The sequence below is a fragment of the Pelophylax lessonae genome (assembly GCF_965119305.1).
Source record: "Pelophylax lessonae genome assembly, chromosome: 7".
NCBI classification, from domain to species: Eukaryota; Metazoa; Chordata; class Amphibia; order Anura; family Ranidae; genus Pelophylax; species Pelophylax lessonae.
The window spans coordinates 191,131,935-191,156,992 of NC_138774.1; the positions used below are offsets into that span (position 1 = coordinate 191,131,935).

A 25,058-nucleotide genomic window follows, 5' to 3' on the forward strand; every position below is an offset into this window, starting at 1 on the left:
TTTTATTGGAGAGGGAGGGGTTAATGTATGCCTGGTGCTTACTGACGTGTGGGGGGGGAGGTGACTGTGTGACAGGACAGATCGGATGTCCAGCTATGCTGAACACTCCGATCTGTCAGTCCCTGTCACTATGGAGATCCGCCCGCTGTGTTTACACACAGCGGGCGGATCTCCAGACTCGATCCCCGACGATCGGGGCAGAGCAGCGGCAATCGCCGCTGCTCCTCCCCTGGCCCGACTCCCGCTGTGAATGAACACAGCGGGAGCGAGCCTCCGGCGGCGCGCGAGCGCCGCCCACAAGGGGCGGAGTCCAGCGACGTAGGTCTACGTCGCTGGACGGGATCGCGGCACTTTGCCGCAGTAGCCTCCACGTGAGCGGGGCTAAAGTGGTTAAAGTTCATGTGCGTGTAAAGGCAGATGGGTGTCCCAGTACTTTTGACAATATAGTGCATATTGCCGATTTTAACCAAGGATGCAATAAAGATAGCCCTTTTATTTAAGTGGATGGGGAAGACACCTTTTTATTAATTATCTCTGTCACTAAGCTGAATGTGCAAATAAAAGTGTCCTGTAAAGAAGGTAAATACTCACTTCTCCCATTGTCTACAACCCTGATCACCCTATTGAGAAAGAGCAATCGCCAGCTGACGTCTCTTCAGAAACCCACACTTCCATAAGTGTCAATCTCCTGTGTCCTCCACTGTGATCATTGGTTTCACCTGTAGAAACTTCCATCAATATAGGACACTTTAGTGACACTGAGGTCAGTGAGAGGAACAAAGGAGAGCAGCGAGGGACCAGAAGATTAACACATGCAATGTGTCAGCTTTCGAAGGGACTTCAACAAGCAGTTTTTCATGATTAGAGTGGTGTTTGTTGGCGTGGGCAGCGGAAGTAAGGCATTTATCTTCTACAGGGAACATTTTTATTTTTTAAAGGAATATCCAATACTTATACAATCAGGCCCCACTGAATTGTTTCCATTTTTTAAAATATTTTCTTTTAAATACATGTTTTATTTTTTTTTTTTTAATCTCAAAGAACTTTAATAAACAATTTTGCAAACATTACAAGATCCAAATCATGATCACCGCAATAATACATAGTAGACTTGCATCATTCATGTAACATAAGCAAATATTCAACAGGGCAAAGTGGTCAACCCTCATAAAACAAAAAAAAAAAAAACACACACACACAGGGTAATTCAAGTAAGTGCATCCCTCTGTACAGAAACAACATTGCAATTCCCTAACATTCCTTAACCCCTGGCCAAGCAGCAGGCGATCCATAATAAGGTCGACTGGGACCGGTGTATTCCCAATCATGGGGCCCATCATTTATCAAATTTACTGAAGCACCCTCTATGCTGAAATATATATTTTTCCAATTGAAGGGTATCTCCCATTTGGGCTATCTATATCTTAAATGGGGGGGGGGGGGGTCAGTGGATGTCTAGTGCCTCAAAAATGAACTTGCAGGCCTAAAAAAGTGCCCTAGCTATGGCCTGTTTAGGGGCATCATCAGCAGGGAGATCACACTGAATTCCCAGTAAACATTGTTTTGGTTCCTCAGGCACGTGGACCTGAAAAATTGTATTTATAGTGGTGATAACACCCCTCCATTAGAGATGTAGATTATGTTTTCTGGGTGAGCTTAGTATATAGTGCCCCCGCCCTCCCCTGCCTCATCTGTCCCATAAGATCCTTAATCTGTTTCAGCCGCCGCAGAGTCACCCTACTGGGTCTGCCTTCACGCACCCTGAGTGCTCAGATAGTGAGGATGATTCCTCTGCTCCTCTAGCATGCATGAAAAGGCGCTGGTCCCTTTTGGTACCCACAGGCCCTCCAAAGCGGCGAGGGTGTTTCCCTTTTCTGCTTACTTTGACAACATTGTCACAAAACAGTGGGGTTGTCCAAAACGCACTCTTATGATCCCTAAGTGTTTTGATATGTGGTATCCTTATGAGGATTCCCTGCTTAAAAAGTGGATGTCCCACCTGTAGGGGACTCACTGGTTTCCAGATTAAATAAAGCTACCCTAATTTCGGTTGAGGAGTCCCCGGCCTTTAAAGGTCCGGCTGATAGGAGGGCGGAGACTCTGGCGTGTTCAGCTAGTTCCGCACTTAGGCCGGTATTTACTATTAAATGACATGAATTAACACAGTGAACAAACGAGTCCATAAATGTGTTCCAAAAATTAATAGTAAATAGTGATGAAAAGTCCCAGAGAGGTGATGATAGACCCGAAGACTTGGAATCCAAAGATAAAAGCAGAGGTACACGCACAACTGTCACGCCCCCTAGACGCCGGCTCACATACACGCGGGACGCCGCGATCTTATGCATCGGCCTTGGATTCTTTTTGATGTGCCTGTATACAAAGCTCCCTATGTAAGTGCAATTCAAATAAAGCTTTGTGCAAATTTTACGGAATTACGCTATGTTCTGCTTATTTCCTTCCATATGTTATGATACCATGTGTGGAGTTTCTATGTGATATAGAGGAATTTACCTGGCTACCTGGTCTCTGGAGGAGGTGATCCATTTGGAATCATTGGTTTAGTGTATGTGGCCATTCCATTAAGTTGGAGGCCTGAGCTTCTGGTAAGCTGCCAGTCTTCGGGTCTATCATCACCTCTCTGGGACTTTTCATCACTATTTACTATTAATTTTTGGAACACATTTATGGACTCGTTTGTTCACTGTGTTAATTCATGTCATTTAATACTTCACTTTGATTTATGGGTTACACCATACTAGATAGCGCTGCACTATTTTTTGCTTTATACTGTTGATCCTACTATTGATCAAATGTTTTCAGCTGCTTTCACATCTATTTATTTTTGTTCACTTGTATATTCACTGTTAGCGCAGGATTTTTTGTGTTTTATTTTCGGTATTTACTATTGCCCTGGTGTTGTAAATTCTGACTGAGTGGGCTAAACGTTTACACCGAGACCTGAAGGGGAAACCACTTCCCCCTGCCTTTGCGAAGCTGGTGGATCAGTTGGTCCAGGGGCTACAGTTTACCTGTGATGCCTCTTTGGATGTGGCTCCTTTGATTCTAGGCTGTCTGTATCAGCAGTGGTCCTTCGGCAGTGGTCCTTTACTCAAACCTCTTTACAGTTCCCAGGAAGGAAGGCAAGGTATGTCCAATTATGGACCTCAAGGTGCTAACCTACTTTGTGTGGGTACAGAAGTTCAGAATGGATTCCATTTGCACAGTAGTGGCGTCCCTACATCAGGGGGATTTTCTCGCTTTTGTCGACATCAAGGACGCCTACCTTCACATTCCAATATGTGGCGGTCACCAGCACTTCCTCCTCTTTGCCGCGGGTGGGGAGCATTATCAGTTTGTGGCAATACCCTTTGGTCTTTCCTCTGCTCCTCGGGTCTTCACAAACATGTTTGCCCCGGTGCTAGCATTGTTGCGTCAGCTGGGAGATCACAGTACTGGAGTACCTAGATGAACTTCTTCGGCGATCGAAGCCTCCGAATGCTCTGATGGATAACTTGGAGATTACTCTGCAAACTCTGAGGGAGTTCGGTTGGATTCTGAACCTTTAGAAGTCTGCTCTGGTTCCCTCCACAAAACAGGACTATCTGGGTCTGAGTCTAGACTCGGCCTCAGCCAGAGTGCTTTTTCCTCTGGAAAAATTGCAGACATTGCAGGAGGCAATGCAGCTTCTGTTGTCCAGAAGACGGTCATCCCTCCAGGCTTGCATACGGGTGCTGGGCCTGATGGTGTCTACCTTCGAGTCAGTTTTATTTGCACAGTTCCACACAAGATCTCTGCAAAAAAACTGATTCTGGTGAAATGGGACAAGAATCCACGGTCTCTAGAGGTGGCTTCGTTCTCTGGCACTTCGACAAGGAAAATCCTTTCTTCCCCCTGTATTGGACGGTTGTCACCACGCCTACCAGCCTGTCCAGGTGGAGAGGCATCCTCGACACAGATTGTGCTCAGGGGGTCTGGACTATGAGGAGTCAAGACTGCTGATTAATGTACTGGAACTCCGAGCAATTAGATTTTGTCTGTATTATTGGACAATTTGCCTTCAGGGGGTGTCTGGTACAAATTCAATCGGACAATGCCACGGCCGTGGTCTATGTCAATCACCAAGGAAGCACAAGAAGTGTCCTGGTGGCTCAGTAAGTAGCCGGCATCCTAAGGTAGGCAGACCGATTTGTTCCAGCCCTATCTGCTGTACACATTCCAAGGAAGGTACAGAGGTTTGTGGCATGGTCTCTGGATCCTCTGGCTGATGCCACAGATTCATTCTAGTGGCTCCACACTGCCCTCACTGGTCTTGGTACGCCAATCTGGTGCAACTGGTCGTCGATGCTCCTTGGAGACTTCCTGTTAGGAAAGTTCTGCTGTCCAAAGGGCCAGCCTTCCATCCTGCTTTACAGTTGCTGGCTTTAACAGGTTGGCTGTTGAAAGCCAGGTGCTGAAGGATAGAGGTTTGTCGGAATCGGTAATTCCTACGCTGTTAAAGACTAGAAAATCTACATCTAGGAAGATCTACCATCGTACTTGGAAGACGTATATTGTGTGGTGTGAGTCTCTTGGGGTTTCCCCTTTTCTGCCAATGAGGGGTTGAGCAGCGCCTGACTTTGAGTATCATCAAGGGCCAGGTTTCGGCCTTGGCGGTTTTCTTTCAACGTTCATTAGCCACACATTCCTTGGTGCGTACCTTCATCAAGGGAGTTTGACACTTGGCTCCTCCAATGTGGTCTCCATTGCCACCGTGGGACCTCAATTTGGTTGTCCGTTCTCCAGAAACCTCCCGTTGAAAATATTTGGGAGGTTCCCCTGCTAACGTTGTCCCAGAAGGTGGCCCTTTTGGTGGCGGCTACTGCTGCACGCAGGGTGTCTGAGCCTGCGGCGTCTTGTCGTTCACCTTACCTGGTTGGTTCACAGAGATAAGGTGGTTCTTTGACCCTGTCTGTCGTTCCTTCTAAAGGTCATCTGTGATTTCCATTTGAAAAAAGACATTGTGTTGCCTTTCCTATGTGCAAGGCCAAAACATGCTAAGGAAATTGCCTTGCATTCCCTGGATGTGGTTCGGGCAATCAGGGTGTACCTGGCAGCTGCAGAGTCTTTTAGGAAGTCAGACTCACTATTTGTATTCACGGATGGACCTAATAAAGGGTTGGCCACTTCTGCTGCGACCATTTCCAGATGGATCAGACAGACAGTGATTCAGGCCTATTCAATTAGGGGTCAGGTTCCTCCTTTCCCTGTTTAGGGAAACTCTACTTGGGCGATTAGTGCCTCCTGGGGTTTCTGCCATCAGGCATCATTGCTGCAGGTTTGCAAGCGGCCACCTGGTCGTCAGTGCACACTTTCACAAAAATCTACAAAGTGGATGTGTTGGCATCTGCGGATGCTTCCTTTGGCTGCAAGGTTTTGCAGGCTGATGTTTAGAGGACCTGGACCTTTTTGAGGGTGTATTTGTTTTTTCAGGTGAGCTCCAGCTGTTTATGGTTGAGCTCCATCTTACCTGGCTGGCTACGGTTTAGCGTTGGGAATTTTTTTTTTTCGCTGTTCCCACCCCTCATGTTTGACACTGCTTTGGGACGTCCCAATGGCCAAGAAGATAAGCTGTGTCTGTCAATGAATGAAAGAGAAAATGGGATTTTTGACTTACCGTAAAATCCATTTCTCTGATGTTCATTGACAGACACAGCACCCACCCCTCTGTGGAGTTGGCTTTCTTCTGACACTGCTTGTAAAAAACTGAGTGCCTATAGCTGAGAGTGGGTGTATACCCCCTGGGACTGCCCCATAGGCATATTTAATCTTTTTCCTGCCTAGTGTCCTACTCCTGTAGGGGGCAGTATAACCCAATGGTCAAGAAGATAAGGAGTTGTATCCGTCAATGAACATCAGAGAAATGGATTTTACGGTAAGTCAAAAATCCCATTTTTTTTAACGCCTTCTCCAGTCTGACAAAGACTTCTCCCTCTTAGTTCTTGGACTTCATAGATTACAGCTTGTCCATTCTATGGGCAGTGTGGGCACAGCAGGAACCAGGCCCCCTGCACCTTCCTGGAAACACTACTTGAAACATATAACTGCAGACGTTTTCTGTCCACGTTGCAATTCCATGGTTTTCCTCCTAGCAAAGCCCATGCAGGGTCATCATATCTGCCATCTACCCAGGTCTGCTCTACAGGGGATTACAGGAATATAATAAGACAAATCCAGGTACTTTTACCAGCTGTTTTTTTAAAACACATTTAGAGATTCTGAATGAAATTGTTTTTTTTTTTTTTTTTTTTGTAATTCCGGTGTTCAGCTTTATTAAGCTATTGTATAAAGATTACTGTATACACATGAATTTCGATGGCATAAAAATAAACCTCTACCCAGCCATCACCCCCACACACATATATAGACTGACTTCTTAATCTTTCGGCCCTGTTGCTAAGTAGTTGCTAAGCTGAGAAGTGCTTTGTGTTCCACACTGTTTTTAAAAGTGGAGTAACAAATTTTAAGAAGACTGGTATTATAAAAATGTGGCAATGGCTGAATTACACCCAACTGCATGCTGAACCCTCGCCACACCTTTAGAGACTTAAATAATCTCTTTTTAGAACCAGTTGCACTAGCGCCATGAATACATGACAGTCACAGAGTGGAGTCCCAAATCCTGGGGGTGCTAACTGTGCCAGGGCAAGGCCCTCTAGAGTCCAGAGCAAACATGTCAAACTGCCCCCCCCCCCCAAGATGTATAAAGCATTATGTGTTAGCAAAAATCGCCCCTCCTCCCACCCCCCCAAAAAAAGTTGAGCGTTAATCTGCATGCTTACCCCCTAAGAATAAATCCCCCCTCCTCCCAGGACAAGTCCTCCACCCGCCAAAATTGCCCCTCCCAGCACAGATCTTTGCCCCCCATCACCCCTCCCAGCTCAAATTCTCTCTCTCTCTCTCTCCTCGAATCCCCCCAGCACAAATCCTCTACCCCTCAAATTTCCCCTCAGAGTACACATCCTTTCGCCCCCCACTCCAAATCCCCCTCCCAGCACAAATCCCCCTTCTCCACTCCTAGCAAAAATGCCCCCCCCACCATAAACATTTCCCCTTCTTGCACAAATCACCTCTACCATATTGCTTCTTCTAGCACAAAAGCTCCCCCCCCCCCCCCAAATCCGCTTTCCTAGAACAACCAACTCCTCCAAACATCCCCACCTAGAACAATTCGTACCCCCTACAGCCCCCCCCCCCCAATTCCCCCCTCACCCAACACAAATCCCAAAGCCATCTCCTTGTGGTGTTCCCCATCTCACATGATGCTGCAGTGGCCAGGGCAGCCTTCCCTCCTGCCCATCCCTTGTCCTGGCCTTGGGTGCTAATATGTATCCAAATTCTTCTTGGAAAAGGACAGGACCAGTACTTGCCCATACTAGAAGTCAGAATTAGAATAGTGCAACTTCCTTTGCAAAGTAAACAGACTTTTTGCTTTAGTAAATCAACCCTCTGTGTCTGTGTCGCCAGTTAAGCTGAACAGGTGTCTACCTGTCCCTAACCCAAGACTAAGCACTATCGTTTCCAAGTTTTTATCTGATTGGGTAGATTTTATGCGGTGTGAAAGGTAGGGACGGGTTTTCTATAAGCACTATTTTTTGGAGTCTGCCATTGCTCACCTCTCTTTAGAAAATACTAGTTGCTTGGCTACCTTCTGTACTTTCTAAGCTACAATTCCACATCAAGTCAGGACGTAAAAAGTGCCAGAGCATGAGGATCACAATGACAGCCAAACAAATATGCTGTGATGGAAGCCTGGAATGATAGCCTACATACACTATATTACCAATAGTATTGGGACGCCTGCGCTTTACACGCACATGAACTGTAATGGCATCCCAGTCTTACTCCATAGGTTTCAATATTGAGTTGGCCCACCCTTTGCAGCTATAGCAATCTGATAGAACACGTCTGGAATGAATTAGAGTGCAGACTGCAAGCAAGGCCTTCTCGTTAAACATCAGTGCCTGACCTCACAAATGCGCTTCTGGAAGAATTGTCAAACATTCCCATAGATACACTCCTAAACCTTGTGGACAGCCTTCCTAGAAGAGCTGAAGCTGTTATAGATGCAAAGGGTGGGCCAACTCAATATTGAACCCTACAGACTAAGACTGGGATGCATTTAAAGTTCATGTGCGTGTAAAGGCAGGCGTCCCAATACTTTTGACAATATAGTGTATGGTATCCATCACCGGTTTTCTTTGAGGAGTTATTACTAACACTATTCAGCAAGATATAATGGAGGGGATAGAAGGTGCCGGGTACCAGGTTTGCACATTATTATTTATACAATGCTGGAACAGACAAAAATAGGCTGTTCACTTTCCAAGTGATGTTGCGCTTTGCAAGGGGATTTACCCCGGAGAATAGTGAATGTGGTGAAGGTAGGAAGTATACACCACTCCAATCAGTAGTCCAATATTTATTAATATTTATTTTACATTTTTTGTAAAATTTTTTTTTTTTTGATGTTCACATGTATATTATATTTATCCACATTATCTACTACTTCACGTAGTCTTTGTCAATAAATAGTACTCAATTTTATAATACCTTATTGGATGATATGTTAACTTGATTAATTAGGTTACCATAAAGTCCCACCAAATAGAGGGTTTCTTTCTTTATAAAACTTGTTTAGGGATTAAGGTATAACACCTATACCCACAGGAAGTGAACATCGTTTTGTATAGTGAATGTGGTGAAACTTCACTTTGCAAAGAATACCCAATCCTGTTCAAGGAAAAAAAAAAAAGAAAAAACAGCATTTTTGCTTGGACATGTTTGGATTATAAATCAGCAGAGCTTCACCCCATTCACTAAGCTCATTGGGAAAATGAACTCATTACTTTTAGTAAACCAACCCCAGTATCTTCATTTTGAGATCAAAGTTTTAACTGCAGCAAATAAATTACAATAACTTACAAGTAAATTAACAATAAATTACAAGTACAACCAGTAAAAAATAATAAAAATAATGTCTTTGAGGAGCGTTTGCCACCGAAAGTTATCAAAGGAGGACAGATGGCTGCTTCCATTGGATTTTAGGAGGGGGACACATTGGGGGGTCGGAGGTCCACAGCTGGCTACATATGTTGACGTGTGTGAACCGGTTATCCACACACAGCAGTCACTGTAGGTTCTTTGGCTCCTGGTGGGAGTAACACAAACCACTTGTGACCCTTCTAGAACCTGTTTCATGCCCGCTGTCACTTCCACCCACCCAAGATCTAAAGTCCAAGACATTGCAGACAAGAATTTGTAAACTCTCATTCGTTTTCTGCAATTAAAAAAGAACTCCGGTCTAAAGGAAACACATGCTATTAGTTTACAAGGAAAGTTGCCACTTTTTACACTTGCTCTTTTTTCTTTTTTTCTAAAACAGTGATGTTTTTTGAAGTTTCAACATAATGCAGCGAAAATAAAGGGAACTGTGCAAGTACAGCAAAATCTCAACGAATCAAGACACAACAGAGTGCATGGGTAGACAACAATGCAGATGTAGTAGTGGGTCAACAGCAATAGGAAGAAATTGCCTGTAGCAAAACATACTGACATTCCTAAATACACGTATCTGAGCTCTGTAGCCATTTATCCCAAATTTTGTCGAATTTGAGGGGACAGCCCCTGTGCTTATACAGAAGTCTATGATAGGTGAGTACATTATTAACCTCTCGTAACCACATATTAAAGTCAGGAGGGTTTTCCCGCATCCATTTTCTAGCGATTAGTTTCCTAGCGATAAATAGTGAAATATTTTAAGAAATGTATTCATGTCTTTGTCCTGGTATATGCCGAGAAGACATTGCTTGGGGGCAAGTTGGAGGGGGGATCCCATTTTGTCATGGAGGAAAGTGACTATCTGTTGCCAGAATCCTTGAATTTTGGGGCAACTCCAAATTAAATGGAAAAAGGTACCAGAGTCTAGGCGACACATCGGACAACTAGAGTCAAAGCCAGTCCGGTATCTCGCCAACCTGGGGGGCGTGAGGTAAGAGCGGTGAATAATGAAAACCTGAGTAAGACCATCAGACAGCTTTGGGGACACTTTCTCGTGCCTCACTCCACTCCTCATCCTCCAGCCCCCCAACGTCAGAATCCCAGCGAGCTCTGAGAGCATAGGCAATTGTGGTGGAAGAGGGCGAGTGGAGCTCTGTGTAGAACATGGAGATCAAGTGCCTGGGGTCAGTACTCTTAATCATTTCCAAGACAGGAATGGGTTCAACTCGGGGCGGTGTATTGGCGAATTGGGCCTGGTAGGTATGTCTGACCTGCAAGTATCTAAAAAACATATGGCCGGGTAATGAGAAGCCCCCCCATCAGGTCATCAAATTTTCTAAGATTTCCAACTGTCGGTATAAGAGTCAGATAGTAAATACCTCTACTGCTCTACGCTGGAGGGTCAGGAAGCGAGCAAAACTCCTGGAGAGCTGTATTATGCCATAAGGTGGTGAAATCATGCACTGGGGGATAGTTCAGTCTGTCCATCACGACCTCCCAGACCCAACTATAATGATATAATAGAGATTTGGGGTCAACCCTAGCCTCCAATCCACGGATGCCACGTAATATAACAGTCAAAGGGTCTGCAGTCGGGAGGGACCATTTGGGGCACAAAAAGGTTAGGAAGCGTATATCGTCTGTTTTATCTATGTGGAATAACTGGGACAGCTGAGACGCCAAGTAGTAGAGATTAAAGTCTGGCAGTGCCACCCCACCCAAGTTCAAGGGATTTTTAAGTTTCCACCAAGAAATGTTATGCCTACACAATCCCCACATGAACGCTTTAAGGAGGGATTCCATCTGTTTGAAGTACTTAAGAGGTAGGTATATTGGGAGTGCCACAGGACATACAGGACCTTGGGGAGGAGGACCATCTTTATTACACTTGCTCTTTTACTGTATATCTTCATAATTATGTTACATATATAGATTTATGGATCCTCCCTGTAATGAATTTCTATATACCTAGGAGTACATTCAGCATCGTCCCTGATTGCCTATTAAGATAAGCTTAGTCACATGGATATTATTTTAAAGTCCAACTTGAACCAATGCGTTTTATTTTTAGATAGAGTGGGGATAGGTTAGAGCATCTATCAGGCTTTCATTGCCATCTGTGTCACTTTTGGGAAGTTTTGCCTTCACTTTCTTTCAGGACAAAAAAAAAAAATGAGAAAACTCTCCTTTGGGAATACAGACAAAAACACATTTTGAGGAAATTAAGCACAGTATACACATTTTTCCTGCTCTTTATACTTTCCTGTTCCAATAATAACAGCAGGCAGATAGACTTGAATTGCCAGAAAAGAACACTTAGGAAATCCAGCATTATGGCCCCTAGATGAAGCTGGCGATCATAGGAAATAAACAAACTGGGCAAACCATGGGATTATTTGTGACAGGTGAGCAAATGCTTGAGACATTTTCTCTGCAATTATTCTTTATCCACTTCTGGACCGGGCCCTTTTCTGACAATTGTGTTCAAAGTAAAATCAGTTATTTTGCTAGAAAATTACTTAGAACCCCCCAAACATTATATTTTTTTTTTACAAGAGACCCTAGAGAATAGGGTTGCAATATTTTTTATCACACCATATTTGTGAAGCGGTCTTACAAACGCAATTTTTTTGGAAAAAATTCACTTTTTTTAACTAAAAAATAAGAAAACAGTAAAGTTAGCCCAATTTTTTTCTATAATGTGAAAGATAATGTTACGTTGAGTAAATGGATGTCATGCTTCAAAATTGCGCAGGCTCGTGGAATGGTGACAATTACAAACATTGGTACTTAAAAATCTCTATAGGTGACACTTTAAAAATGTCTACAGGTTACCAGTTTAGAGTTACAGAGGAGGTCTAGGGTTCAAATTATTGCTCTTGCTCGAACGATCGCTGTTATACCTTACTTGTGTGGTTTGAACACCGTTCACATATGTGGGGGCGACTTGCGTATGCGTTCGCTTTTGCACGCAAACGAACGGGTGCTTTAATTTTTTTTTTATTTTAGGTTTTATTTTTACACTGTTTTTTTAAAAAAATAAATGTTTTTGATCGTTTTTATTCCTATTACAAGGAATGTAAACATCCCTTGTAAAATAAATAAGCATGACAGGACCTCTTTAATGTCAGATCTGGGGTCAAAAAGACCTCAGATCTCACATCTACACTAAAAAAAAGAAGAAAAAAATGGGCTCTTTAACCACTTTACCACCGGAGGATTTTCCTGCTTTACGTCCATGCCACTTTTTGCAACTTGGCACTGCGCGACTTTAACTGACAATTACGCGGTCATGCAACACCGTACCCAAACGAAATTTACGTCCTTTTTTTCCCCACAAACAGAGCTTTCTTTTGGTGGTATTTTATCACCTCTGCGATTTTTATTTTTTGTGATATTAATAAAAAAAGAGCAAACATTTTGCGAAAGCATTGACATTTTCTACTTTGACAGTTAAAAAATATCCAATATATTCAATTTTTGTCATATATTTAGGCCAAAATGTATTTAGCTACATGTCTTTGACAAAAAAATCCTCAATGAGCGTATTTTTAACTGCTTTAAGACCGGAAGATTTTACCCCATTCCTGACCAGGCTTTATTTTGCTTTTCGGCACTGCGTTACTTTAACAGACAATTGCGCGGTCGTGCGATGCTGAAACCAAATTAAATTTATGTCCTTTTTTTTTCCCCACAAATAGAGCTTTCTTTTGGTGGTATTTGATCACCTGTGCGATTTTTAATTTTCGAAAAAAATTTGCATGACCAAATTCCAATGAAATCTGATGTCTATGTTCCACCCCCCCTAGACAGTGCTGTATTTTGGCCTAGGCCAACAAGGCCCAGGCCTAGGGTGGCACTTTGCAAGGGTGCAGCAAAAAAGCTACCCCCCGTCCACCTGAGACTCTATTGGCCACTGGTTGCTAGAGCCGCCTCTCTCACCCCCCTCTCTCTCACTCACCCCCTCTCCCTCACCTCTCCCTCTCTCTCTTATCCCCCCTCTCTCTCTCTCATCCCCCCTCTCTCACCCCCCATCTCTCATCCCCCCTCTCGCTCTCTCATCCCCCTCTCTCAACCCACTCTCTCTCACCCCCCTCTCTCTCTCATCCCCCCTCTCTCTCTCATCCCCCCTCTCTCTCTCATCCCCCCTCTCTCTCTCACTCTTTGATTCCCCCCTCTCTCTCTCTCTCGCTCCCTCCCTCACCCACCCCCTCTCTCTCCCCCCCCTCTCTCTCTCCTCTCTCCCCCCCCCTCCATCACCCCCCCTCGGGAGATCTCAGGGGTTCATGCTGGGACTTGTAGTCCTTCCATTTTGGAGGGTGTCACATAAAGTCACAAAAGGAGTGGGACAAATTTACATAGGAGGGGGGGCGCCCAATTTTAGTCTTGCCTAGGGCAGCACAAAACCAAAATACAGCACTGCCTGTAGATATTGACTTTCTTGATAAAATCCCCCTCCAGGCTGTAGAAAAAGCCAATGGACAATTCCTGCTACTTGGAGACTTCAATGCAATCCCTGTTTGCCAGATGGAATACTTGGACGGATCAGGGAGACCTACTGGTGGTTTTGTTGACTTGATCAACAGATCAAACTTAACTGATGTGTAAAGATGGGGGCATGCAGAGACCCACATGCATTTCTGTTATTCAGATTTTCACAAAATTCTTACTTGCTTTGATCTGGCTTTCTCCAATGATACCCCACTTCTTCTGGTGGGTGAGGTTACATATCTCCCAAGGCAGTTTTCAGGCCATGCACCACTCATGGTGGAAATTTAGCATCATGGCTGACGTGCTTCTTACATATGGAGAATGTAAGCCTTGTGGTTAAATTACATTATTGTAATTAAAAGAAAAGCATTTTGGTTTAAGTAAAAAAAAAAATTATACTCACTTAGGTAGATGCAGCATCGATCTGATGTTGCATCTTTACCCCGCTGGCTCTAAGACCTGAACTATCAAACACCGCTAATCACTCAGCTCTCAGTCTTCAGGCTGCAAAGAGCTGAGGACTGTCAGTCACCGACTCTGTGCTTTGCCCCCCCCCCCCTCCCCTCTCATGCTCCCGGGAGCACTGGGATGTGGAGGGGGTTGGCTTCGGCTCTTAGAGGCTCGCTGAGAGGCTGAGCCAGCTGCTGGTCCAGGCATCTGGGTGAATCCCGACTATATGGTCAGGATCTTTTCAGAACCTGGACCGGGTCTGTGACGTCAGCAGACAGCAGGTTAGAAACGGGTCACAGGAGTGCAGAATCCTGTGTTCCATAGAAGTACAGACAAAAAAGCTTTGGCTATACTTCTCCCTTAATCACTACTCCAAGAGCCATATCCGATTACTGGGAATAACTCCTTAGCCTACTTACAGGAGTCCAAATAGGAGGATTTTAACCACTTCCAGTCCAAGGATGCCATAAGAGGTCCCGGATTTTGAGTGGAGATATGCAGCTACAGGCATCATTCAGATGTCTTTTTTTAGCCGGCGATTCACTGCACCTTAAGAACAATCATAGCAGCAGTTCAGCCACTTGATCTTTCTTACAGGCAGCGGGAGGCGACGCTCCCCCTTTCCTGCCGCACTTCAGTGCTTCTAACGGCTCCTCCATGCGATCGGCCAGCCGGAGAAGGAATCCGCCTGCGGCGGAAGTTCACCATAAAGAATACTGAGGACCAGATGGTCCTCGGCAGTCTCTTGGAGGCCCAGGCGCAACGTTATGACATCACGTCTAGCCTGGCAGTATTAAATACTGCTGGAAAGGCCAAGATCGTTTTTTTTTTTTTTTTTGTCTTTATCTTTATCTGTCTTTCCAGTCTAGAGGAGAGATGTGGGGTCTTATAGACCCCACATCTCTCCATAAAGAGAATCTGTCATTCCCTATTCTTTTTACAAGGGATGTTTACATTCCTTGTAATAAGAATAAAAGTGATAAAAAAAAAATTAAAGGGAAAGTGTAAAAATATAAAAATAAAATAAACTATAAAAAAATATTTTAAAGCGCCCCCATTCCTGCGTGCTCATACGCATAAGCGAATGCATTCTTACATTGTGCCCACATATGTAAACGGCGTTTAAACCACACATGTGAGGTATCGCCACAAACAATAGAGTGAGAGCAACAATTATAGCCCAAGACCTCTTCTGTAATTGGTAACCTGTAAATATGTATAAAGCGTCGCCTATAGAGATTTTTAAGTACCGAAGTTTGGCGCCATTCCACGAGTGTGCACAATTTTAAAGCGTGACATGTTGGGTATCTATTTACTCCATTTTTTTACGCAATTTTAAAGCGTAACATCATCTTTCACATTATACCAAAAAACGGGGCTAACTTTAGTATTTTATTTTTTTTTAATTCATGAAACGCGCCTGAAAAACTGCTGCGCAAATACCGTGTGACATAAAAAGGTGCAATGACCGCCATTTTATTCCCTAGGGTCTCTGCTAAAACATATATAGTGTTTGGGCTGTTCTGAGTAATTTTCTGGCAAAAATATGATGATTTTTACATGTAGGAGAGGAGTGCCAGAATAGGCCTGGTATGGAAGTGGTTAAGGCCACCATATGGGGGACATTTATGTCCATTGTTGGTACATTAAGGGTTCATGCAAAAGTAGCTTTCTCTGGACCTTAAGGGCTATGTTAATTTGCTGAAAATTATATTTCTTCTAAACTCCCTTAAATTATAGCCAATGTATTTTGCTTGGTCCCACCTACTATTTTCAAAAAACTTAATGACGTGTATGCCCTTTCTAGGACAACAATCCACCTGTATCACTTTGAAGATCCTCCAACTCCCGCTATATAAATTAGGGTTAGGGTTGATTGTTGTGCATGTTTTTTTTTTTCTTATTTAATTTTCTTTTTTAACTGATTATAGTTTGGTCCAAATGAACTAGTTAAAATTCACTAAAACCTGGAGTTAGGCTTTAAAATTACTTACCGTTGACTTACTCGCTACAATACCTGATAGAAGTTTATTCCTAGTATAAATGACTTTTTCAATAAAATGCCCAATTAGTAAAGCATGGGTTGAGGGCTTAGCTAAGCTATGTGACTTTAAAGAAATTGTAAAGGCAGAAGGTTTTTTTTTGTAGTCCTCATGCATTCTGTACATTAAGATTAAAAAATCCCTTGAACCAGCAGTGGATAGGTCTAACCCTCTCAAACCGCTGGTCAAACATATACCCAAACAGGGTTGTAAACTGGCCCGATTGTTACACACCAATGATCTTATAGGTGTATGGAGGGACTTTCACCCCACGGCAAGGGACTTTACTCATTATTCCTCAGTTCACAAAACATATTCCCGCATCGATCATATTTTTACGTTATCGTCGCAGCTCCCAGCGGTCAGCAAATTTACAGATATTGGAGGTGTCTTGGTCTGATCATTCCCCGGTTCAGATGTCGCTTCGGATGCGGGGCACTTACTCGGGGGAATTTACGTGGTGTCTTAACGCCTCCCTGTTGAATGACCCTACTATATTTGCTGAGGTAGAGACGGCAATCCGTCAATTCTTTGGGGACAATGTCCCTGAGGATACCAGTATAAACTGGGCGGCCCACAAGGCGACGATTAGGGGCAAATTGATTCGAGTGGCATCCAGATCTAAGCAAATTCATATGCAGGCCATTAAAGAACAGGAGGAGGCTCTGCGACTGCTCCTCCTGGAGCAGAAGCGGAATCCTCTTCGGGACATCAGACATAAAATCGATGCTGCACGGGTGGCCCTTAATCTCTCCCTTACAACGAGAGCGGAGAAATATATTAGATGGTCGCATCATCGGTTTTTCATGCTGGGAGACAAACCTTCTACTCTTCTGGCTCGTAAATTGAACCCCCGCCCTTATAACCCTGCACTTCCCCGATTATGCCTTCATACGGGTAAGCTGTCCCAAAACCCTGACTTGATAATGCGCAAATTCTATACGGTTTATTCTAAACTTTATGCACCCCCACAATCACTCAACGCTTCTAAGGTTGAGACCTTCCTTTGTGATGTCCCACTCCCTCAAATTCACAGGGATCATGCAGAGATGCTGGATTCACCCTTCACGGAAGTGAAGGGTGTCCTTGGCTGTTAGTCCACCAGCCTTTGCCTGGTGGACTAACAAAGGTTTAATTCGCATTGCTGACTGTTGTAATCATAGAGGCATTTTATCACGGGCTTACTTACAGGAGAAATTTCAGCTTCCCAATTCAGAAATCTACCATTATGTGCAACTTACCCACTATCTTCGTTTGCTACACTCCGTTTCTGACCTTACTACCTCCACCCCGATGGAATATTTGTGTAGATCCCATGATAAACATACAGGTCACATCTCAAAAAAATATATTATACTTACTTCATCTACTACAAAATTGTCTTATATGCAAAAATGGGAACAGGATCTTGGTTCCCCATATGAACTGGAGGACTGGTTTCGGATGGTCCAGGTCATATGTCAACACCTCCCTTATTGAGGCAAATTTCAAGGTTTTAATGCACTGGTATATGGTACCGATGCGTATAGCTGCATTTGCTCAGGGGGCTCCGGCGACTTGCTTTCGTGGCTGTGGCCAGAGGGGTACGGTCCTGCACACCTGGTGGACTTGCCCCAAGGTAAAAAGGTTTTGGATCAGGGTGTATAATTTTATATATTTAACTCAGGTAAACCTTACCGAGTCCCCCGCACAAGCCCTGCTGGGCCACTCTTCGTTACCGGTGCCTGGTAGAGCGAGGAAACTGGTAGCCTTTATTTTTACAGCGGCCAGACTGGCAATTGCCAGATCATAGAGGTCTCCTACGGTCCTGTTTGACCTAGTAAAACACAAACTGACCTGAATAATGCTCAATGAGCGCCTTTCCGCCACCCTTCTAGATAAGCGCCCACAGTTTGATAGAGTTTGGGAACCCTGGATCCAATACCTGTCAGCTTATCTGTAGGCTCGGCCTGAGGAGCCCTCTCGGCATTGACAGCACAGCCAACTGGAGATGTGTTTGCCCACTCTCGGGTTGACCCCCCCTCTACCTACTTCTCTCCTTTTGTTTCTTTCTTTCTTTGTCTCTTGTGTTCTTGTTTAGTTAGGTTAGCCTGAGTTCAGGTAGCTGGAATGGTGCATTACTTCAACTCCTATGATATGATGTGCTCCATGGGCATCTACTGTTCCTTCGCCTTCTTACAGTTTATGTTGCACTTTTTGTCAGTTGTTTATTTTATTCGGAACTGCACTTGTTTGATTATGCTGTTTGTTGTTCTTAGTGTCTTGAAAACCTAATAAAAATTATTGAAACGAAGATTGGAAAAAAACCTTCTGTGTGTAGCAGCCCCCCTGAGCCCCCCAAAACTTACCTGAGCCCCATCTGTATGTAGCGATGTCCACAAGTTCGTCGGCCGTCTGGGACTCTCCCTTGGCTGAGACACAGCTGTCAATCAAAGTCAGTTAGCCAATCAGGAGAGAGAGGGGATAGCTCCATGTCTGAATGGATACATGTAGCTGCAGCTCGGCTCGGTTGCCCCCATAGCAAGTATAGAAAGATCCGGCCACTCTGTAGAAAACCAAAGGCCCTCCTGCACGAAACAACATAGACCTACCTCGGTCTAGCGCCTGCAGCTAGGTTTACCTTACATAGTTACATAGTTAGTGAGGTTGAAAAAAGACATCAGTCCATCCAGTTCAACCTATGATGTGTGTGTGTGTGTTTGCTGTTAACCGTACATTGTATACCCCTGTATGTTGTGGTCTTTAAGGTGCCCATCTAATAGTTTTTTGAAACTATCGATGCTCCCTGCTGATACGACTGTTTGCGGAAGAGAATTCCACATCCTCACTTCTCTGACAGTAAAAAACCATCTACGTACTTTAAGGTTAAACCACCTTTCCTCTAGTTTTAGTGAGTGGCCATGTGTCTTATTGTATTCCCTTGTTCTGAATAGTTTGTTCCTTATGCTAGGGTCGCCAGTACAGTATTTGTACATTGATATCATATCCCCCTCTATCGTCTCTTCTCCAGAGAGAATAGGTTCAGTGCTTGTAGTCTTTCCTCATAGCTGATGTCCCCCATTCCCCTAATTATTTTTGTTGCCCTTCTCTGGACTCTCTCCAGTTCCAGCACATCCTTCCTGAGGACCAGTGCCCAGAACTGGACAGCATACTCCAAATGTGGCCGGACCAGAGTCTTGTAGAGTGGGAGAATAATCTTATTTCTGGAGTGAATCCCCTTTTTTATACATCCCAGTATTCTGTTGGCTTTACTTGCAGTGGCTTGGCATTGCATGCCACTGCCAAGCCTGTTGTCTACCAGTACCCCCAGGTCCTTTTCCATCTTAGATTCACCCAGAGGTTCCCCCCCTAGTGAATAGCTTGCTTTCTGGTTTCTGGCACCCAAGTGCATTACTTTACATTTTTCAACATTAAACCTCATCTGCCATGTAGTTGCCTGCAGTGCACCTGCGGCTTTTCTGTAGGTTAGCTTTGCTTTTCCATAGATGTTTATTACATCTTGCAGGTTGTGGTGCACTTTCAGAAAGCACACCAAACCTGCAGGATATATTAGAAGTCTGCTCGGTGCAGCTACCGTAACCCAAAGCAAAGCCACAGGTGCACTGCACTTACGGATCAGTGTGAAAGCAGCCTAATGCCTCGTACACATGTTCCGATAATCGTATGACAAAACTCGCTTTCGACCTGATCGCACGATAGCTTTTCGACAGCCGATCACGACAGTTCACCCAACAAAATCCGAAGGGACAAATAGGAAAACTTCTGTCGTACGAGAGCCTCGCGAACGACAATCGTTTAATCAGTACACTATGCGTCCACTAAAATTCGATCGACAAAGACCGCGCATGCTCAGATATAGCACGGAAAAAGCCTGGCTGCCATTGTTTTTGTTTTGCACCATCTGATACGTAGCTAAGCAACCAGAAAGCTTTTCCAGAATCGTATGCCAAAAATCGTACGGTTTGTACGCATTGTTGAATTTGATGTTAGTATCATGCAACAAAATGCAAACAATAAGTCGTCTGATTATCTGAATGTGTGTACGGGGCATAAGGGTCCTTTCACACAAACGATCCGATCAGATCCACCTGTCAGTTTTTTAGGTGGACCTGATTGGATGCTCCATGCATCCCTATGGGGCAGCGGATGTCAGCGGAGACATCTCCGCTGACACCCACTGCTATAGGCTTCCGATCCTATCTGTTAAATCCAGATGGATGGAAACCCTATTTTCCATCCGCCCAGTGGATCAGATCAGATGAGAACGGACAGGCGGTCCGTTCTCATCCGATTCCCCCATAGAGGACAGCGGGGATCTGACAGCTCCATCTCCACACACATAGTGGAGACGAAGCTGTCATCCGCCTGCTCAGCGGAGATCGGCGGATCAATCCTCCACTGAGCAGAACGGAGTCCGTCAGCGGATGTGGGCCGTGTGAAAGGACCCTTAGGCTGGGTTCAAACTGGGACTGTGCAACGCGACTTCAGCGGGGCTTGCAAACTACTTCTCTAATAGAAGTCAATGCAGGTCGCCCCCAAAGTAGTGCAGGAACCTTTTTCTAAGTTGGAGTGACTTGAGTTGCTCCAAATAGAATGGTCCCATTGAACTGAATAGAGCGCGACTTGTCAGGCGGCTAAGTCGCATGACAAGTTGTCCCAGTGTGAAGCGGGACTAATAACTCTTTATTATAAGTGCTAGTATGCCCATTGCAAAAGTGCAGTGTATGTGATGTTTAATACACTGACCTTTTCCTCCTTCAGCTTCTGCTAGTATCTCTCTCCAAGTTGCTAGAAAGGTCCCAAATGAAGGGCACTTGGTATTGCTCCGCCTGGGACATGAGCCGGTGCTACAGAGGAAGCATGGGCTAATGCGGCTCAGGCTCTCTCCACAGCTGCTTACTTCCTCCGCTGCCATGCTGGGTCCATGCCCTTTGATGCCTTGGGAAAGAGGGTCAGCAAACCAACGTTCGCAATTTGGGCTTGCCGACCCGCTATCCGAGAGCATTAGGCGCTACGTGCCCACGAGCGGTGGGTTGAGCACCCCTGTTCTATAGGATTCTCCAGGTGTGGTACACACATACTGTTGTTCAGTTGGTCCAAGCAATACCAATGTAACGATGTATGAAATATCCATACCTGGCATTCATCTTTAGGGTCCATGCACACTGGCATTTAAAATGCTGCTTATACAGGCTTTTAGCATTTTTTTTTCTTCAGCCTGTATAAGCAGCTCAATGTTAGTCTATTTGTCCATGCACATTAGGGCATTTACAGTCATATTTGCAGAGGAGTGTTTTTAGGCAGAAAAAAAACCCATCAGAATTTGGCTTACGGGCAGAAAAAAACACTTGACACTCATAAACATTTAGAAATGCACATCTATGTGGCGTTTAGGAGCAATCATTGATTAGAATGAAAAATGAGCAGAGGGGAATGTTTTGGAAAAAAAACACTTAATAAAGCAAAATAAATCTCCTAAACTCTTGTGCAACATGAGCCACTATGAGAATTTTTATGCTGCTTTTTGTACCGGAGGTTCTGGCATTTTTTCAGCTGCCTGGTGTGCATGGACCTCTACAGGGAGCCGTGACTGAATAAAAAGACTGAAAAATGCTGGCTTAGAGAAATGTGCCTAATGCCATTTCACAAAACAGCTCTTCTTCTAACATACCTTTGTTAAAAAATATAGGTGCCCCGCAGTCATTTTACCACTGAGCAGATCTAAATTAAGAAAAAAATCCCATCATTCAGTATTAGTGTAAACTGTGATGCTAATCACTCTAACACATGGTTTGTGAAGGTGTCCGGCTCTGGGTTTGTAAATGTCATAGCTGGAAAAGGAGACACAATTGCTACCTTTTTTGAGAAATATTAGAAATCTTTTTTATTTCTTTCCATCAGACCAGATTCCCTCTTTATAGTGGAAAATGATCCCTCAAACATAGTTGCCCTGCATGTACCTGTAGAATCACAAACTAAGTAGAAACGTGAAGAAAGACTCACAAATGCAGTCTCTATCATGTACATCTAAGACCGGAGTTCCCCTTTAAGTGCAGGTGGCTTGCAGAAGAAGGGTCCAGCTGTGGCCGTGCCCACTGCACCCCGTCATCTCATGCATCTGAGCCAGGACATTACCAACCTGCAGGTACGAAACAGCAGCCACTGGCTGCAAGAATATTAAATAATAGAAGAAGTGTGTGCTGATAATTTTCTATACAATGTACCAAGCACAGGATGTGGGAGGAGACCATTACATAGGCAGGGGAGGCATTGCATCTCTTGTTTAGAATCCAGGATGACATTAGAACTGTTTATACAGATAAGAGCATCCTACAGCAGAACTGTCCTAGCGCACCGGTGTCCTAGTGCAGCCAAGTCCGAGCATCCCCCCCTCCCTCCAATGTCTTGCCGTAGAAGAGGAGGAATGTACCACTTCCTCCCAGTGGGGAGCATGGAAGAAGTATAAATCAGGTGGTACTAGCCTGCAGAGACTGCATGCAGTATGATCACTGTGAGTTGAGGAAGAGCGAGAGGAAAGAGGCAGCTTGTCACAGCTGATAGGATGGCCAGAGCCAAGATGAAGAATTCTCCTTCCGAAATCAGCACCAGCTCCAAAATCGTTCCACCAATTACAAGAGAGGATCTGAACGGCGTCAGCCCCCTGCTACCGGCCCGAATTATGGGCTCCTTGACAAGCGATGCTGGCCAAAGGTACCTATAGACAATTCTACATCTCCAGATTACATAAATATGACAGTGGTGCCTTGTTAGTGCATGTGCATGTATGTCACTATGAGCTAGAAATACATCATCACTGCAGAGGGGGGCAATCCAACGCAGAGCTTGCTGGAAATGCTGCACACAGATATGGCTTTTACTGGTAATTTATATAGAAATAATGAGGACAATAATGGGCGCTGCATTGTACAATTACCTCGATAATGCGTCATTCGGGGTGCATGGGGTGCTGTTTGTTTCATGCGCTTCAGCATCCTGGCTGCAAGTATCCAGAGGTTCAGGGCAAGTTTGTAAACAAGGTATACTTTGCGGCTAATTGAAGAAGTTACATTGCGATTATTGTCAGTACTGTAATGAGGCAATCCACCAAAATGTGATATTTCAGTTTTGGGTGGATGTTAGGGTGCTGAATTAAACACTACCTGGCTGCTTTTATTGTTAAAGATTCTGACAGGGATGGAATCCCAAGTTGCGGGCATTGCATGGAGGTCTTTTCCTGGTTTGAGTATTGAGTTGTTTAATGTCCTAGACCGTGCAGCAAAAGAAGTGAGACTCCACAACAGGTGAAACAGCTAGAAGGTCCAGTAGGGCGATAGTGCCTGTGGACTGCACCTGAGATAAAAGTCGGCACGTGAGTCGGATTTAGGTGTGCTGATTTATAGGACTCCCAAGAAAGAGCAAAGTGGGAACCCCTATCAACCTATCTGATGTCAGCTTTCATTTAGATGGATGAAAGATGGGTTACTTTACAGCAGTGGTTGTCAAATTAGGAGCTAAAGGGGGCCTTAAATGTGGCCCCTGACATCACCAAAGGGCCACAAACAATGTTTAATATAGGTAATGCTTGAGAAGAGTGTCAACAACTGTAGACCTAATAAAGAAAATGAGGGTCAAAGAGTGTGGACATGCTACATTTTTGGCTGGGGATATACTGCAGAAGACAATACGAAACTGAGAACATGTTACATAAGGCTAGTAGAGATCAATACTATTACTTTAATCAACGTTCCCACTACAGACTGCTCAGGTCCAAGGACCAACCTGTGGCTCTTTGGTATGGCAGGGGGCCACAGGTTGGGCACGAGGGCTTTACAATAAAGCCTCTTTGAAAAAGCTAGAAGTTGATGTCCTGGCTACTTTGGCAAATGATGGGGTTTTCCCCAAAATACATATACACTATATTGTTAAAAGTATTGGGACGCCTGCCTTTACACGCACATGAACTTTAATGGCATCCCAGTCTTAGTCTGTAGGGTTCAATATTGAGTTGGCCCACCCTTTGCAACTATAACAGCTTCAACTCTTCTGGGAAGGCTGTCCACAAGGTTTAGGAGTGTGTCTATGGGAATGTTTGACCATTCTTCCAAAAACGCATTTGTAAGGTCAGGCACTGATGTTTGCCGAGAAAGCCTGGCTTTCAGTCTCCGCGCTAATTCATCCCAAAGGTGTTCTATCAGGTTGAGGTCAGGACTCTGTGCAGACCAGTCAATTTCCTCCACCCTAAACTCGCTCATCCATGTCTTTACGGACCTTGCTTTGTGCACTGGTGCCCAGTCATGTTGGAACAGGAAGGGGTCATCCCCAAACTATTCCCACAAAGTTAGGAGCATGACATTGTCCAAAATGGCTTGGTATACTGACGCCTTAAGAGTTCCCTTTACTGGAACTAAGGGGCCAAGCCCAACCCCTGAAGAACAACCCCACACCATAATTCCCCCTCCACCAAATGATTTGGACCAGTGCACAAAGCAAGGTCCATAAAGACATGTATGAATGAGTTTGGGGTGGAGGAACCTGACTGGCCTGCACAGAGTCCTGACCACAACCCGATAGAACACCTTTGGGATGAATTAGAGAGGAGACTGTGAGCCAGATCTTCTCGTCCACATCAGTGCCTGACCTCACTAATGTGCTTCTGGAAGAATGGTCAAACATTCCCATAGACACACTCCTAAACCTTGTGGACAGCCCTCCCAGAGGAGTTGAACCTAATATAGCTGCAAAGGGTGGGCCAGCTCAAAATTGAGCACTACACACTAAGACTGTGATGTCATTAAAGGTAATGCGTGTGTAAAGGCAGGTGTCCCAATAATTTTGACAATATAGTGTATATTTTGTTTAGGTTAATTGTGCCTGTTTGAGATGAAGGCCTTCGTCTATGCAGTATACATACATTTATGTTCTTTAGGTCGCCAGTCGTAGCCCCTGCGTGGGCGGACTACGTTTGTTTGTACTATTGTATACTTTGGCTATACCTGCAATTAAAATTACTGAACAAGAAAAAGCTAGAAGTTGTTA

General features: G+C 44.5%; 1 protein-coding gene across 6 annotated transcripts in view; it reads left to right on the forward strand.

The window, feature by feature from the left end:
• The window catches only part of KCNT1 (potassium sodium-activated channel subfamily T member 1), a 659,112-nt gene that overhangs the window by 314,748 nt on the left and 319,306 nt on the right, over positions 1–25,058 (forward strand). For 2 of the 6 annotated variants that reach the window (XM_082263650.1, XM_082263651.1), the window contains exon 1: positions 22,510–22,733. The exons of 3 other annotated variants lie outside the window; for them this stretch is intronic. In XM_082263650.1, the coding sequence (XP_082119776.1) occupies positions 22,585–22,733 (149 nt within the window). In that variant the 5' untranslated portion in view covers positions 22,510–22,584. Of the gene's footprint in view, positions 1–22,509; positions 22,734–25,058 lie in introns of those variants that run through there. One more of the 6 variants, XM_082263653.1, reaches the window with a different exon arrangement.